The sequence below is a fragment of the Portunus trituberculatus genome, chromosome 28, assembly GCF_017591435.1.
Source record: "Portunus trituberculatus isolate SZX2019 chromosome 28, ASM1759143v1, whole genome shotgun sequence".
Lineage (NCBI taxonomy): Eukaryota > Metazoa > Arthropoda > Malacostraca > Decapoda > Portunidae > Portunus > Portunus trituberculatus.
The window spans coordinates 5,377,270-5,394,769 of record NC_059282.1 but is presented as its reverse complement, the minus strand read 5'-3'; the positions used below and the strand labels follow the sequence as shown (position 1 = coordinate 5,394,769).

Here is a 17,500-nt window from a genome sequence, read left to right as displayed (position 1 = left end):
CCACTCCACTCTACTCCTCCTCCTGCAGTGACATCAGCAACAATAGTCTGACGGTACTGCCTGTTGGTTTATTCCTTGGGCTGAATCGTCTTCGGATCCTTGACCTGAGAGACAATCTCCTCACCTGCTTCCAAAACTCCACCTTCTTGGGCCTCGTTAACCTGAGGACGCTGTAAGTCTGATGAAAGAGAGGGATTAGGGAAAGGCACACGTGGATAGGAAGATTGTGATGTTGGACTGTAGAGATGTTGGTAGGTTGGTAGATGGAGAGTTGGTTGAAGAGATAGATAGTTTAATGGATGGTTAGGATGATAGATAGATGGATGGTTAAGGGGTTTAATGGATGGTTAGATGGAAGATTACATTGATAGTTTTTTAGATGGTCAAGTTGATGAGTTGATAATTAGGTGGTTAGATGGATAGATAGATAGTTTAATGGACGGTTTGACTGATAGATAGATGGTTAGATAGATAGATAGTGTGTGAATGTTTGCTTCAGTGTTTTTTTTTTTTGACATATCAATCAAAAGTGGAAAAGTATATGACGTATTTGAATATGATGAAAGAGAAAAAAAAAATAGGAAATCGAAATGTAGACAAAATATAGAGAGAAAAACTATATGATTAGAATTTCCTGTGTGGGGGATTCGAAACAGAAACTAAACGACACCAAACATCATAAGCAAGAAAAAAAAAGAAAAGAAAATAAATAGATATACATAAGTGAATATAAATAAAAGAAAAAGCTTCACTACCATACATACAAAATAAGATTACGAATTTTGTAGACCTTTTTACTTTGAATTTTGCTGCGAATTGATGTTTAAGAAAATAGATGAAAGAAAACGGGAATGAGCAGGGAATCTATTATAAAAAATACCACGAGGCCAAACTACAGTCTCCAATTTTATTCCTATTACCAGTCTCTCTCTCTCTCTCTCTCTCTCTCTCTCTCTCTCTCTCTCTCTCTCTCTCTCAAGTGGAGCATGTAGATAAAAAGGATTGAATTTCTTTGTAGTTATGGAAGGGTGTTCCTTACCTTTGCTCGCTCCTCAGCCGCAGGTAGACTCAGGTGTACACTAATTGGAGTGATCGCCATTCTAGCCTGACTGACCATTTGCCATTTAAGGATGCAGTGTGTGTGTGTGTGTGTGTGTGTGTGTGTGTGTGTGTGTGTGTGTGTGTGTGTGTGTGCGAGAGAGAGAGAGAGAGAGAGAGAGAGAGAGAGAGAGAGAGAATTTTAACATCTGCATATTTATTCGTTGGACTTACCATCACAGAATACTCTCTCTCTCTCTCTCTCTCTCTCTCTCTCTCTCTCTCTCTCTCTCTCTCTCTCTCTCTCACACACACACACACACACACACACACACACACACACACACACACACACACACACACACACACACACACACACACACACACACACACACACACACACACAGCAATTACTATAGTGTCCTTTTGAAGTGAACAGAATTTTTTTCCCCGGTTTCTTTTACTATTTTCCAGTCACGTCACGGGCAACCGGGTGGCGACGCTTGAGGGGTGGTCACTGTACGGCTTGTCCTCGCTCTCCTCACTGTGAGTACACACACACACACACACACACACACACACACACACACACACACACACACACACACACACACACACACACACACACACAAATGTATACACACGAACTTTACATATTTCATTAACTTATTTTCTAAGCTACCGATGGACAGGTTTAAAGCTTCATATTTTACTAACTTCACGTCTTTTGCCGCGTGTGTCAAGACCTGAAGGAGAGAAAAAAAACCACACTTTTAAAATAAGTGTAAGTTATTGACCGCTCGATCACTAACGCTGTTGCTGTTGAAATTCTACCTCTGCCACTCATTACCTGCCAAATTACCTGTGGAAATTTCCTCTGCCGTCACCCTGTGTACTCTAAAATGGCTCCCAGGTCTCAGTCTGAATGGTGTCCCAGGGAATGCGTGGTTTTCAGATCTAGGAAAGCCGTGGTCTGTCCTCATGATAAGAGTGTGGATCAACAGAGAACAAGCATTATTTACGTAAAATCAATTATATCATCAATAAGCTACACGATGTTTTGAACCCATGGGCCATTTTAGAGTAGACAGATTATGGTGAGTGAGTACCCTTGCCTTCCCCTGCTGACTAAACTGGTGTATTTTTTCTATGTAAGAGGGAAAAGCTGGCCAAGGGGAACAAAAAAGAGTAAATAAAAAAATGTCCCCGTGCAGGTATTCTCTCCGTGGTGGTGAATTCTACAAGCGAAATTGAACATCTGAGAAACTGGTTGATGTGTGTGTTACGTGGTGTTATGCCAGTTAGAATGCCAGTCCCCGTGCAGGTATTCTTTCCGTGTTGATGAATTCTACAAGCGAAACTGAACATCTAAGACACTGTCCGATGTGTGTTACGTGGTGTTATATTTGTCTCACGTGTGTTAAGATTCTTATAAATATTTTTTCCATGCCATTTGATGCTCGGATGCGGTTAATCAGTGGTTGGTCTTGATGTAAACAGCCGTGTATTGAACTGTTTGTTGCCTTCATAAAGAATAAAAAAAAACATGCCGCGGATCAGCACGCCACTTCTAGTTATAAAAATGTTTTGTGTATTTATCAACATCACGAATCAGTGGACCTCTATACACTCACCCTCAAGCACTGACGTCAGAGAAAAATAACAACATGATACACACACACACACACACACACACACACACACACACACACACACACACACACACACACACACACACACACATGATAGACTAATGAGGCGGAACCAGTATAAAGTTATTGAATTCATTATTATCCTGAAAAAAGTTGTAAGCGTGCGCTAGACACCAATAGTTTTTTGCTGTGTGGGGAAAAAAAAGAGACACGTTAGCTTTTCGTAAATAATAATCAGGCTTTACCAATATGAAGTAATCTAATTTTATCCCGCCATGGAAAGTTCGGTGCATCTGACTCGTGTATATTTTAATATGAAAAATAAAGCGTAGTAGATTTTCGCGAATAGTAACGAGGAAATAATCTAATAGTTGTTCCGCCGTGGTACAGTGGAACCATGCGTGCTTTGGGATCGAGCGGTCTCCAAGCGCACGGGTTCGAATCCTGTCCACGGTCCGAGTGTAGGTCGGACTTCCTCACTCGGGGCAACGGTTTCCAAGCGGGTGGGCTTTCAAAAGATAGGAGGTACCCTAAATTAAATAGTATCCCCTTTAGCCCATAAATTCCCGTGAAAAGCCTGCATGGTATAAATGAAATTATTATTATTATTATTATTATTATTATTATTATTATTATTATTATTATTATTATTTTCCTTTTTCATCCTTTTCTTCCTCCTCTTTATATTTTTTCCTTTTTCTCTCCACATGGTATGTATATAAAAAAATAAAATTGACCTACGTATATACATTGCCACCGTGAAAATACACTAGATTTGTATGAATAGCGAAGTGTGAAAGGTGAAGAACTAACATGATGAAACATGGAAGTTACTCCCAGACTCTTGTTGCTCTTGTACTGTACATCGTGTTACCTCTCATAGCACTAAAGGGAGAGAGAGAGAGAGAGAGAGAGAGAGAGAGAGAGAGAGAGAGAGTAGTTATATATGTTCTAGACTACAAAAATGTTTAATTGAATGTAATGTGGACGTATTTTGATTGTTGTTGGTAAATATGAATGTAAAAATAAGAAAATCATGCAACTGTGAAGGGGACGAGAAATATAAACACCATGAATAATACTACACACACACACACACACACACACACACACACACACACACACACACACACACACACAGTTATAAAGATACAGTGGCTTTGTACCAGTGACGCAGCAAACATGATGACGGAGTTAGCATGATAAAACTCGTTAGTTAATGCGATCAATCTGCAAAAAAATGGATAAAACTGTGTGTCGACGCGCGTGGCTTGACCTTCTTTTGTTTCCTGCGCGATGTTGAGCGTTTGTATCGTCAGTGTTGCTTCTTTCATTCTTCAGTACCAGGATACGTTTTCAAACTTATTCTTGTAATTATTTTGACAATTTTTTACAGCTTTTTTTTTTATTTATACCATGTGGGCTTTTCACGGGAATTTATGGGCTAAAGGGGGTGCTTTTTGTGGTACCTCCTATCTCAACGCCCACCCGCTAGGAAACCGTTGCCCCGAGTGAGGAAGCCCAACCTACACTCGGACCGTGGACAGGATTCGAACCCGTGCGCTTGGAGACCCCTCGGACCCTAAAGCATGTTGGGATTAGAATAGTAGAGGTTCTGGCCATTCATTTTTTGACCTCCATTGACCCTTAATAATGCAAATAAAATCGTCTAATCATACCTAAAAATCAAGGTAACAGTGCGTCTCAGTATTGCTCTTTTAATCACCCAATGCTACTATCGAGTGTCTCAAAGATTATAGTAAACATTGAACGTGCACCGCGGCACTGACCTGTGTGTGTAGCGTGACCTTCAGAGGCTAATGGAAGGATTGCAAGGTCACTGAAAAATAGAGTGTATTGCTGCGAAGTGCCGTGCCATTAGCTCGTATGAATTGGAGAATAGAGGATGGATGGGTAGGGAGTAGATAGGTTTTAAATGGAGACTGGCAAATAAAGGCTTTCGTGTTCCCTGAATATTATTTGAAGGTTTGCAGACATACAGGACAGTGTTAGTGTTGACATATTCATGAACGCTGATGGAGCAGGCACGGCAAGCTCAAAACTCATATCACCTGAAACCAGTGCCAGAAAAAAAAGGCTTTGTTAGTTCAAGGATACGTGAGAATAAAGGGTCATCTAGAAACAGGGCCAGAAAAATGCGCTATTAGCTCAAAGATACGTGAGAATAATGGGTTACCTGAGAACAGTGCAGGAAAAAAAGGCGCCATTTGCTAAAAAAAAAAAAAAAAAAAATACGTGAGAATGAAGGGTTATCTAGAAACAGTGCCAAAAAATGTGTTATTAGCTCAAGGATAAAAAAGAATAATGGGTTACCTTAGAACAATGCCAGGAAAAAGGCGTTATTAGCTGAAAATTACGTGAGAATGAAGGATTATCTTGGAACGGCACCAGAAAAAAAAGCTGTTAGTTCAAAGATAAGTGAAAATAATGGGTTACCTTAGAACAGTGCCAGAAAAAAGGCGCCATTAGCTAAAATATACGTGAGAATGAAGGGTTATCTAGAAACAGTGCAAAAAAAGGTGCTATTACCTGAGAACATTGCCAGACTAAAGGTGTCAACACTATCATGACAGACGAAAGATAAAAATACATGTCACCTGAAATTAGAGCCAGGTAAAAGAGACCGCTTGGTACTAATGAGACAAAAGTGCTGGGTCATTACTGGTCACCTGAATACCTTACCTGACAAAAATAAATGAAAGGTAGTCAGCAGGTATTTATAGAAGCACTGGAGGTCACATGTGGAGTAACTTGCCACATTCTCTCTCTCTCTCTCTCTCTGTATTCATCTTTCTCCCTTCAGTCTTACGTGCGCTGTATGCTGATAGTGTTACAGAGCTTGACAGTTATTCGATTTTTGCCAAACAAGATGCCTTCCTCTTGTACTCTATAACCTTTCCACGACTTGTTTGCAAATGCTTTTATGTATGTGAAGTTACACGGGTTTTTGAAGGCCGTTATTATGGTTTTAGTGACAGAGTAGCGAGATTTCTACATCATTAACTGGAGAAACACTCTTGACAAACCGGTTCATTATCTCAGTGTACTTTGAAAATGGAAGTGTTTTAGAATACGGGTCTTAAAAAAAAAAAAGACTAGCTGACGTTACACTGGATTTCAAAAGGTGTTATTATGGTTTTAGTGGCTAAGTAACTAAATTTCTACATCATAAACAGGAGAAATACTATTAAGAACGCTCGTAATTACCTCGTGGCCTTTGGAAATAGTACATAAGAACATAAGAAAGAAAGGGAAGCTGTAAGAACTCCTTCAAGCCTACACGTGGCAGTCCCTGTAACACGTGGCAGTCCCTGTAACACGTGTCAGTCCCTTTAACACGTGGCAGTCCCTGTAACACGTGGCAGTCCCTGTAACACGTGGCAGTCCCTGTAACACCTGGCAGTCCCTGTAACACGTGGCAGTCCCTGTAACACGTGGCAGTCCCTTTAATACGTTGCAATACAGGTAAAAAAAAGGAAAAAAAGGTAAATTCTAAACACAGTGGAAGTAAGAACAGTTTATTACTAACGTACCATACGTCTCACCTCGAGTTAACAAAAATATAAATAAATAAATAAATAAATAAATAAATAAATAAAAGAAGGAAAACGTAAGGAAGAGAAAATTAGCGATGTAATTTTACGAACTTGATACAAACTTCGTATTAATCATTGTAGTTATTCTGGTGTTGTCACGTTACGGTTCATTGGCCAGTAGAGCAGCGAGGACGATGGTGGTGTTGTGGTTCACTGACTTCTTGGGTTAACCTTTGTGTCATGAGATCTGTGTGTCTTTGTTTCAGGGACCTCAGCGGCCAGAGGGTGTCCAATGTGTCCACTCACGCCTTCCTTGGCCTGCGATCGCTGCTGAGTCTGTAAGTGTGGCTTGTAGTAGTGGTGGTGGTGGTGGTGGTGGTGGTGGAGGTAGTAGTATTGTAAGTAATGAGAGTAATAATGCTACACCTTTTCTTCCTTCTCTCTCTCTCTCTCTCTCTCTCTCTCTCTCTCTCTCTCTCTCTCTCTCTCTCTCTCTCTCTCTCTCTCTCTCTCTCTCTCTCTCTCTCTCTCTCTCTCTCCCTCTCCCTGTGTGTGTGTGTGTGTGTGTGTGTGTGTGTGTGTGTGTGTGTGTGTGTGTGTGTGTGTGTGTGTGTGTGTGTGTGTGTGTGTGTGTGTGATTCACTTGTCGGGTACGTATTGAGAGAGAGAGAGAGAGAGAGAGAGAGAGAGAGAGAGAGAGAGAGAGAGAGAGAGAGAGAGAGAGATTAATAAACTATGAATGGAAGTTTATAGACCACACTGATTTGCTTATTGTTCTGTGTGTGTGTGTGTGTGTGTGTGTGTGTGTGTGTGTGTGTGTGTGTGTGTGTGTGTGTGTGTGTGTGTGTGTGTGTGTGTGTGTGTGTGTGTGTGTGTGTGTGTGTGTGTGAGTGTGTGTGTGTATGCGCGCGTGTGTGTGATGTATTAGTTCACTTGTGTAGGCACCGATTCATGCAAATCCTTGTATCAAAATAATATTACAATTTTATTCACATTTTGCTCGATATACGAATACAGAGTCGAATAGAAAATGGCTGTCACTTATTCAATCATTCAGTCAGTCAGTCAGTCAGTCAGTCAGTCAGTCAGAAACTTATTCATCTTCCGTGGCGTACTACAAAATGTATTTACATAATGACAAAGAATTTTAGCAGCAGGAGTAGTAGTAGTAGTAGTAGTAGTAGTAGTAGTAGTAGTAGTAGTAGTAGTAGTAGTAGTAGTAGTAGGTGGTGATATTGATGGTGATGATGAAAAAGAAGAACTAATACCGGAGTTTAAAGGCAATCTAGGAGTAGTGATGTAATTCTCTCTCTCTCTCTCTCTCTCTCTCTCTCTCTCTCTCTCTCTCTCTCTCTCTCTCTCTCTCTCTCTCTCTCTCTCTCTCTCCGTCCTTGGCCTGGTGATATAGAAGATTTATTTGAAATGTTTAGGAATTCTGCATTTGACAGAGAGAGAGAGAGAGAGAGAGAGAGAGAGAGAGAGAGAGAGAGAGAGAGAGAGAGAGAGAGAGAGAGAGAGAGAGAGAGAGAGAGAGAGAGAGAGAGAGAGAGAGAGAGAGAGAGACACACACACACACACACACACACACACACACACACACACACACACACACACACACACACACACACACACACACACACACACACACACACACACACGTACGTCATTTATTACCGGTATGAATCTCACTTAGTTACCTGTAATTGGTGGTGTTCTGATTGCGTCATCAGTTTTTGTATCAGCTCAGTTAATTGGCAACCTGAGGGGGACGTGGGCGTGTAAACTGATTCCCCTTATAGGTAGATGGAGAGATAGGTAGATGAATGGAAAGGTAGGCAAAAATAGGTAGATAGATGGAAAGATAGGGAAAATAAGCAAAAATAGATAGTTGGGAAGATAGGGAAAAATAGATAGATGGGAAGATAGGGAAATATAGATAGCCAGATGGAAAGATAGGCAAAAGTTAGTAGATAGATGGAAAAATAAGCAAAATAATAGATAGTTGGAAAGATAGGTAAAAATAGGTAGACAGATGGAAAGATGGACTAAAGATAGGTAGATATATAAAAAAGAGAGACAAAATAGGTAGAAAGATGAGATAGGCAAAGATAGATAGGTAAATGGAGAGATAAAATTAGATAGATAGACGGATAGATAGATAGATAGATAAGCTGAAAAGTGGATAGAGTGACAAAGTGAAATCGATGGGTATGTAATATAGACACGCAGTTAGCAAGACCAAAAGAGAAGTTAGCGAGAATATAGAAATTAGCAAGAGATACAACACTGCGATATTGAGAAAGAGGCTGAAGATTGACAGAGGCTGAAGATTGACAGTTCGAAATCACAATATGAGTAGAACCTTCCCATACATGTGAAGCATAGCATACCCCTTGCATTTCTTTCTTACATTCTTTTATGGAAGAGGGAAGCTGGCCAAGGGCAACAAAAGAATATAACAAAAAAGACCTCTTAATTGCCAGACCCCTTGAATCCTTCCCTCTTAAAAGTCAAGGTTAAGGATGGAAATACAGATAAGGAGAAGGTTTGGTGGAAAAAAAAATAGAAAAAAAAATATTGAAGGAGACAGTACAGAAGGCTTACCATCATATAAACTGTTTTAGCTTTCTGAGGTCACAGCTTAGTTACTGATTGGCTTACAGTACCTCTTGACCTAGAATTCCAGCCATCACTTGGAGTAATTATCGTTTCAGCGGGTGTCTACTGCCTCCTTCAGCCGGGTAGTTGGTTAGATAGATAGATATGTAGATAGATAGATAGAAAGATAGGTAGATAGATAAATAGAAAGATTGATAGATAGATAGAAGCAAAGATAGATAGATAGATGGGTAGATAGATAGATAGATAGATAGATAGATAGATAGATAGATAGATAGATAGATAGATAGATAGAAAGAAAGAAAGAAAGAAAGAAAGAAAGATAGATAGATAGATAGATAGATAGATAGAAAGATAGATAGGCAGAAAGAAAAAATAGATAGATAGATGGATAGATAAATAGATAGATAGATAGATAGATAGATAGAAAGAAAGGAAGATAGATAGATAGAAAGATAGGTAGAAAAATAGATAGATAGATAAGTAGATAGATAGATAGATAGACAGACAGAAAGATGGATAGCGTGATAGATAGAAAGACAGCATGATTGGTTTGTATATTTGAAGCGTTTTGTTTTAGTGGGAAAAAAAGAGAGAAAAATTAAAAATTAAGAGAATATATTCAAACACACCTCTCACTCATTCTCTCTCTTTTCTTTCGAACTGACAGAAACCTCTCTCACAATCATCTGTCTGGCCTCGAGGACGGCTCTCTTACTGGCCTGGCTAAGCTGCTCTCCCTGTAAGTATTAGAGAGAGAGAGAGAGAGAGAGAGAGAGAGAGAGAGAGAGAGAGAGAGAGAGAGAGAGAGAGAGAGAGAGAGAGAGAGAGAGTATATTTTGAACTGTAACTTTTTCTTAGATATTTATTTTTCACCTGAACAATAGAATTAATTAACGCTAGTCTCTCTCTCTCTCTCTCTCTCTCTCTCTCTCTCTCTCTCTCTCTCTCTCTCTCTCTCTCTCTCTCTCTCTCTCTCTGTCTCCTCTCCAGCTTATGTAATTACTGAAAAAATAACTGCAATAAAAATGTTAAAAGTAGGCGCTCAAGTAAAAATATTGCAATTAATTATTCTCCTCTACAGAGATTTACGTGGAAACATGATCAGCGTTATGGATCCCAGGGTGTTCTCCGTACTGCCACGCCTCCTCCACCTGTGAGTAAAGCGTTCTCTCTCTCTCTCTCTCTCTCTCTCTCTCTCTCTCTCTCTCTCTCTCTCTCTCTCTCTCAAAAACGTACGCAAATCAGTGAAAAGTCAGTGAATGAGCAAAGAACAAAGGGATGAGTAAAAGTGACTTCATTCTTGGAGTTCTGAGTAAAAGAGAAAATAGAACGATGGTTAAATTTATGCTCTTTGTTATATCACTTATTTTCACTTGTATTCATCCTCGAGTGTGTGTGTATGTGTGTGTGTATGTGTGTGTGTGTGTGTGTGTGTGTGTGTTTGTCTTCGTCTGTCTCTGTGTCTATTTGGAGCGGAGGAAGAGCGGGAATACATGCACACAATAGAACCCCAGCTTACCATAATACACTGCTTCGCTCCCTTTGTCTAGTGTGAATGTGTGTGTGTGTCTGGGTGTCACGTGTCTTATAATCCCAATTCAAAGCCAACACTTTAATATGCACCCTATCTTTGCTCCACCTGTCCACTTGCAATCACACTAACATAGACTAACACACTAACAACCCAACATGCACCACACCTTCCCTAGCGTCACCAATCACACCTGGGACTCTATAAATACAGGTGGACAGATGAGTTTCGCTTCTGCTGCCTCGCCCGTCACGTCCCGTCTTGCTACCCGAGGCCAGATCAGTTCAGCTCCTGCGAAGGATCTGATGACTAATGGCGTGCTGCGTGTGTGTGTCTGGGTTCTGGCTTCTCTCGCCCTCTCTGGAAACCTGCTTGTGATTCTGTGGCGTCTCGTGTACAGCAGTGACAACCAGGTGAGGAGTGAGAAGGTGAAGGAATGGTACTAGGAGTTTGTTTAGAATTCCGTGGCGCTGGTTTAAAATTCTGTGGCGTCTCGTGTACAGCAGTGACAACCAGGTGAGGAGTGAGAAGGTGGAGAAAAGATATTTGGGGTTGGTTTAGAATTTTTAGATAGTTAAAGTAAAGAAGGATTTATAGAACTTTTTTGTGTAGCATTTTTTTTCTCTTGTTATTGGGAAGGAGAGAGAGAACGTAATTAAAGGTAATATTTTGTTTTATATATGAAAGAAGTTTGAAAAGACTCTTGGGTTCAATTTAAAAGATGGTGAAGGTAAGGAAGGATTAATAAAACTTAGATTGTTGTTGTCTTTTTATTTGATATTGTGAAGAAGAGGGGAAGTGATGAAAGGTTATAAACATGAATTAAAAAGGTGTTTTGTTTTTATATATGGGAAAGAGGGGAGGTTCATAGAAGAGGAGAGAAACGTGATTGAAGTTGCTAAAATATGTTAAGAAATAGCTTTAAGATTATGAGAGTGTCCCCTTTAGCCCATAAATTCCCGTGAAAGCCCACATGGTTTAAAAATAAAGTAATTTGAGAACATGTTATTAGAGGTAATTAAGGTGACTCATTTTTTCTTTTATAGATTTAGGAAGGAACGAAAAATTATCAGCTTTTCCTCCTCCTCCTCCTCCTCCTCCTCCTCCTCCTCCTCCTCCTCCTCCTCCTCCTCCTCCTCCTCCTCCTCCTCCTCCTCCTCCTCCTCCTACCCCTCCTCCTACTCCTCCTCCATCATCTTCCTCCAAATCCTGCACTACTACTACTACTACTACTACTACTACTACTACTACTACTACTACTACTACTACTACTACTACCACCACCACCACCACCACAGGTACACTCGTTCCTAATCACCAACCTGGCGCTGGGTGACCTGTGTATGGGGCTGTACCTGCTGATCATCGCTGCTGTGGATATGAGGTACCGCGGGGTGTACTTCATCTATGACGCTGTGTGGAGGACCTCGCCCCTCTGTCAGCTGGCGGGCTTCCTCTCCACCTTCTCCAGTGAGCTCTCTGTCTTCACACTGACCGGTAAGTGACTTCTGTGTTTATTGGGTCTTTTTGTGAGGTTTTGAGTGTTTATTGGGGTTTCTGAGGCTCTGAGTGTGTGTGTGTGTGTGTGTGTGTGTGTGTGTGTGTGTGTGTGTGTGTGTGTGTGTGTGTGTGTGTGTGTGTGTGTGTGTGTGTGTGTTTAGTATAGTGTATTCAGGAATATTTTTATTTACTCCTTCTATATGACTTTATTATTATTATTATTATTATTATTATTATTATTATTATTATTATTATTATTATTATTATTATTATTATTATTTTTTTCTTCCTCCGGCAATCTTTTGGAGTGTGCCTTACAATCTCCGTTTTCTATGATAGCTTCAGGGAATCGAGGAAATAATTTTTTGGGGGAACCTTACCTAGTTTAGCGGTTTATTGTAATTATTTTATTTTGTTTTATTTTATTTTATCTATTTTTTTAAGTATTCTTTTATTATTATTATTATTATTATTATTATCATTTTTTTTTTTTTTTTTGTGTGTGTGTGTGTGTGTTTGTTAGATTAATTTTTTTTTTATTGTCACTATAATTGCCATAAAACTCGCATTCCTTCTCTTCTTCTTCTTCTTCTTCTTCTTGCATTTCTTTCTCTTTTTCTTTTTTCCTTTGTCTTTTCGAAAATCTTCATTCTTCTTCTTCTTCTTCTTCTTCTTCTTCGTAAATCAAACATAAAAGTCATCTATCACAATTATCACACGAGAGAGAGAGAGAGAGAGAGAGAGAGAGAGAGAGAGAGAGAGAGAGTGCAGTGCGGTGTTTCCCCTCAGTGATCACGCTGGAGAGGTTCCTGGTGATCATGTTCCCCTTCCGAGTGCCGCGCCTTACCATGGGGTGGACCCGCGCCATCATGGGAGGTGTGTGGGCCTGCGTGGGTCTCCTCTCCGCCCTGCCACTCGCTCCCCTCACCTACTTCAAGTGAGAGAGAGAGAGAGAGAGAGAGAGAGAGAGAGAGAGAGAGCCTATCAGCAGAAACATTATTAAAAAGTACCGATTTATTCAGAGAGAGAGAGAGAGAGAGAGAGAGAGAGAGAGAGAGAGAGAGAGATTTTCCCCCCTTCAGTAAAAAGATTGTTTTAAAGATACGTTCTGTTAATAGATACAAAGGAAGGTTCGAGAGAGTGAGAGAGAGAAAGAGAGTGTTTCTATAGTGTTTCTTAGTGTTTATTAACACGTTTCCATATTCGGTGACTATTTGGTGATTTTATACAGCTTCAGAAACTCATGTGGGGGTTTAAAATATTGAAGACTGTGGCCATTAATCTTCTGACCTCTATAAACCCTTTCTAATGTCAATAAAATGGTCTAATCGTACACAAAACTCAAGGTAAAAATGTGTGCCAGTATTGAAGGGATTAAGGGCAACATACAGCCGCATTTGTATCAGGATAGTGTTATGTTGTGTATGTTGGTGGTGTTTCATGAGACAGACAATAGAGCAGTGGCTTAGACTTGAACAAAGGACAACTGACATCATATTTAACTCTTTCAACACCAGGACGTGTTTTCATATTTATTCTGCTTACTATTTGGTGATTTCATACAGTTTTAGAAACTCATATGGGGGATTAAAATAGTGAAGACTCATTCCATTAATCTTCTGACCTCCATAGACCCTTCCTAATGTAAATGAAATCGGCTAATCTTAGGCAAACTCACGGTAAAAAATGCGCCCCAGTACTGAAGAGCCTTAGAGAGAGAGAGAGAGAGAGAGAGAGAGAGAGAGAGAGAGAGAGAGAGAGAGAGAGAGTGTGTGTGTGTTTATTCTGCATGTATGTATGTATAGCGGTCACACAATCTAGGTTTGACTAAGCATTATGTAATCCATCACAAGTCGATTGGGTAAGTCTTGTACCGTGAGAGTGTTGTCCTGGGTTCGATCCCCGCCGAGTCCTGTTCCGGTACAATTCTTCCCTTCTGTCCCTCAGCGTGTGGAAGAATTTTCTTTGTTTCACATTCATCAGTGGAAAAAACTCACAAAATCCTTAAACACTTCAGTACTGGAACGCATTTTTACCTTGAGTTTTTGGGTGTGATAGACGATTTTACTTACATTGGGATATGGAGAGCAGAAGATTAATGCCCACAGTCTTCACTATTTTAATCCCCCACATAAGCTTCTGAAATCATATAAAATCGCTTAATAGTATGCAGAATGAGTATGAAAGCGGCATAGTACTGAAACCTAACAATACCTACCTACCTAACCATATCACACGTCACAAAAAAAAAAAAAACAACAATTACATAACACCATGCAAACAATACATCTTTCAAACCCGCATATTATTACAAACACTCACAGTTTTTGAATAACCTAATCATATCATACCGCCAAATCTTTACCGTCTTTAAGGGAACCGGCATTTCAAGTGAGTCTTTTTTTCCCCTTTTTAATATTTATTACCCTTAGCTGGTTTTCTCTCTTGCATAAAAAAAAAAAAATAATGATAACACCACAAGATATACAAGTAACTCAATAAACCAACCTATCTTACACTGCATCATTACAAACACAAACACTCACAGCTCCTTAATAACTTAACAAATCACACGTCACCAAATAACACCACAAGATCTACAAATAACACTTTAAAATAACACATCTTTCAATGCATCACTTCAAACACAAACACTCACAATTCCTTAATAACCTAATCACATCACACATCACTCCTCCAGGAACTTCTACGGGCGGTCTGGCGTGTGTCTGGCGCTGCACATCACGCACGAGAAGCCAAGCGGGTGGGAATACTCGGTCTTTGTCTTCCTGGGTGAGTGACTGGCTCTGGGGAACTCGGGTGCAATAATGAGACTAGTTGACTGCTTCCCTTGATAACAGCCTCATGTCCTGAAACTAAATAAGATGAGAGAGGAACTATGTGTTGACAGTGTGGGGTATAATGAGGAACCCAACCTGCTGAACCTAACCTAACCTTTACCTAATTCAACCTAATTTAATTCAAAAGACTGGTTGACTGGTTCCCTTGATTACAACCTCACATCTCCTTGTCAGAGAGGAACTAGTGTTGACAATAATGAGACTGGCTGACTGATTCCCTTCAAAAACAACCTCATATGTCTTGTAACTGTAGATAAGGCTACTTTTTACTACGTGGTGTTGTTGAGACGAAGTGGAGTTAGCTATATGGGTACAAGAAGTATACTGGTTGACTGGATTCCCTTGATAAAAGCGTCATATATGTACTGGAACTAAGTAAGGCGCCTTTTTACTGTGTTGTTCTGTGGAGAGTTGCTGGAGTGGGCAATGGGCAGTGTGACAATAAGAGTTAGACTAGTTACATATGAATAATTCCCTTGGTTAGTACGTCATAAAGCTTGGGAGTGAAAGGGTAAGGTGTTATTTTGAGTGTGTCCAGCATTAGTATTGTATAAGTTGATGGATTGACTAGTTCATATCAATAGCTCCCGTAACAGTAACGTCACTTGACTTGGCTGTGCGTCTTTTTTCCAGTGTGTGGTGCTGTGGAGTGGAAGTGGAATCGTTAGTGGACTGTGATTCGAGATTGTTTGAGTTTCTTCCTTAATAATTTCACCGCTACTTTCCACGCCCTTAACCACTGACCAAATTGAGAGATCTTTTCTGACATCTTTACCACCTTCAAACCATTAGCTAAAAATGACACAAATCAACTTTTTTTTATCCTCGTCTCTTTCGTGTATGCTTGTAAAGAGTTCATTAATTGGTGCTAGTGGTGAGAATTAACGTGTTTTACTATGAAAGAGTCAAAAGATACTTTATGTGGCTTGGCAGTGTAGGACAAGACATCATTTGGGTGTGGGTGTGTGGTGTGTGGTGGAGAGGAGTGTAGGAGAATGCGTCATGTGGGTGTAGGTGTGTAGTGTGTGGTGGAGAGGACACTGGAACGGATAGTAACATTGATCATGGTGATGTGTAAGTGAATGTAAAAATATCACCTGACCTTTGACCATAAGTTTAGTTTGATTACCTTTCTTGTATCAGTAATTGGTTGATGTATTAGAAGTCTTTTGTCTTTGATGCCGCTACCTGCCAATTAAGGTTTTCGTGGAATCTCAGCACAATAATAGTTCCAGGATGTGTTGATTTTGTTGATAATAGACTCAGTGGAAGTAAACCTATATGATTAAGCCAATGAATGGACACACACAAACAAGGTTATCTACTCAATTAACAGGTTTCCCTCAAATGACCTAGTTTTCTCGTCATTAAAAACCTCTTCGTGTTTCCCCTTGTACAGTAGTTATCCCATTCTCGTTTTCTTTAACAGAGAATCATCAGAATCATTACACACTCTGACTAATTAAAGCATCCCTCCTTCCCATTTTCTCTCGTATAGTAGATAACCTATTCTCTTTTTTTATTACGTATAGAAGAGAATGATCACTAATAAAGATCCGTTTTCTTCCATGTATTTTCTTTGACCAGTAAAACCACCACCCATTTTCTCTTAAGTAGTCGTGAACCTGGTGTCGTTTTCTGTGATCGCCGGGTCGTACTGCGGGATGTACCGGGCGGCGCGTACCTCCAGCGCCGCCGTTAGGAGTGACCAACAGGTGCGGGAGTCGTCGATGGCACGGAAGATGATGCTCATTGTGGTGACGGACGCTGCGTGTTGGCTGCCCATCATTCTGCTTGGCCTGCTGTCCCTCGCTGGCGTCATTATTCCCCCGCAGGTGATGTAGCGACAGAATGAGACAGTGAGAGTGATAGTGAATGGGAGTGAGTGAGTGAATAAGTGCTTGAGCGAGTGGTGGTTAAATGAATGAATGAATAAGAAAATGAGTAAGTGAGTGTTTAAGTGGATGAATGAATGAATAAGCGAGTGAGGGAGTGGTCAAATGAATGAATGAATAAGTGAGTGAGTGAGTGAGTTTATTTTTTTTCTTATACCATGTGGGATTTTCACGGGAATTTATGTGGTACCTCCTATCTCAAAGCCCACCCGCTAGGAAACCGTTGCCCCGAGTGAGGAAGCCCAACCTACACTCGGACCGTGGACAGGATTCGAACCCGTGCGCTTGGAGACCCGTCGGACCCCAAAGCACGCATGAGTGACTGAGTGAATGAGTGATTTGAATGAATAAATGTTGAGTGACTGCAGAAGTGAATAAGTGATAAATGAAGGAATGAGTTAGTGTGTGAGGGAATATCTGAGTGAGTGAGTGAGTGAGTGAATGTTTGTGACTAAATGAATGAATGAATTGAGTTAGTGAGTAAGTGTCTGAGTGAGTGAGTGAGTGGTTAACTGAATGTACGTGAGTGAATGGGTGCTTGAGTGAGTGAGTGAGTGAGTGAGTGAAGGCCTCTGTAAGACTAATTGTGCCAGATGGTGAAGAGAAAGTATACGTAGAGAGAGAGAGAGAGAGAGAGAGAGAGAGAGAGAGAGAAAGGAAGTGAGTTATGAAGTGTTTTATTGTTGTTGTTATTGTTATTGTTGAAATTATTTTCTTTCCCTTTTTCTCTCTTTTATCTGTTTTTATATTGCTTTTTGGCTCTCTCTCTCTCTCTCTCTCTCTCTCTCTCTCTCTCTCTCTCTCTCTCTCTCTCTCTCTCTCTCTCTCTCTCTCTCTCTCTCTG

The 17,500-nt window shown here is 40.3% G+C and overlaps 1 protein-coding gene across 1 annotated transcript in view; it reads left to right on the top strand.

Moving 5' to 3' along the window:
- The window catches only part of LOC123510344 (G-protein coupled receptor GRL101-like), a 53,145-nt gene that overhangs the window by 30,682 nt on the left and 4,963 nt on the right, over positions 1-17,500 (top strand). Inside the window, 11 exon segments of the mRNA XM_045265417.1 lie at positions 29-172; positions 1,513-1,584; positions 6,514-6,585; positions 9,537-9,608; positions 9,951-10,022; positions 10,614-10,698; positions 10,700-10,813; positions 11,699-11,897; positions 12,690-12,837; positions 14,602-14,693; positions 16,379-16,596. Of these exon segments, the coding sequence (XP_045121352.1) occupies positions 29-172; positions 1,513-1,584; positions 6,514-6,585; positions 9,537-9,608; positions 9,951-10,022; positions 10,614-10,698; positions 10,700-10,813; positions 11,699-11,897; positions 12,690-12,837; positions 14,602-14,693; positions 16,379-16,596 (1,288 nt within the window).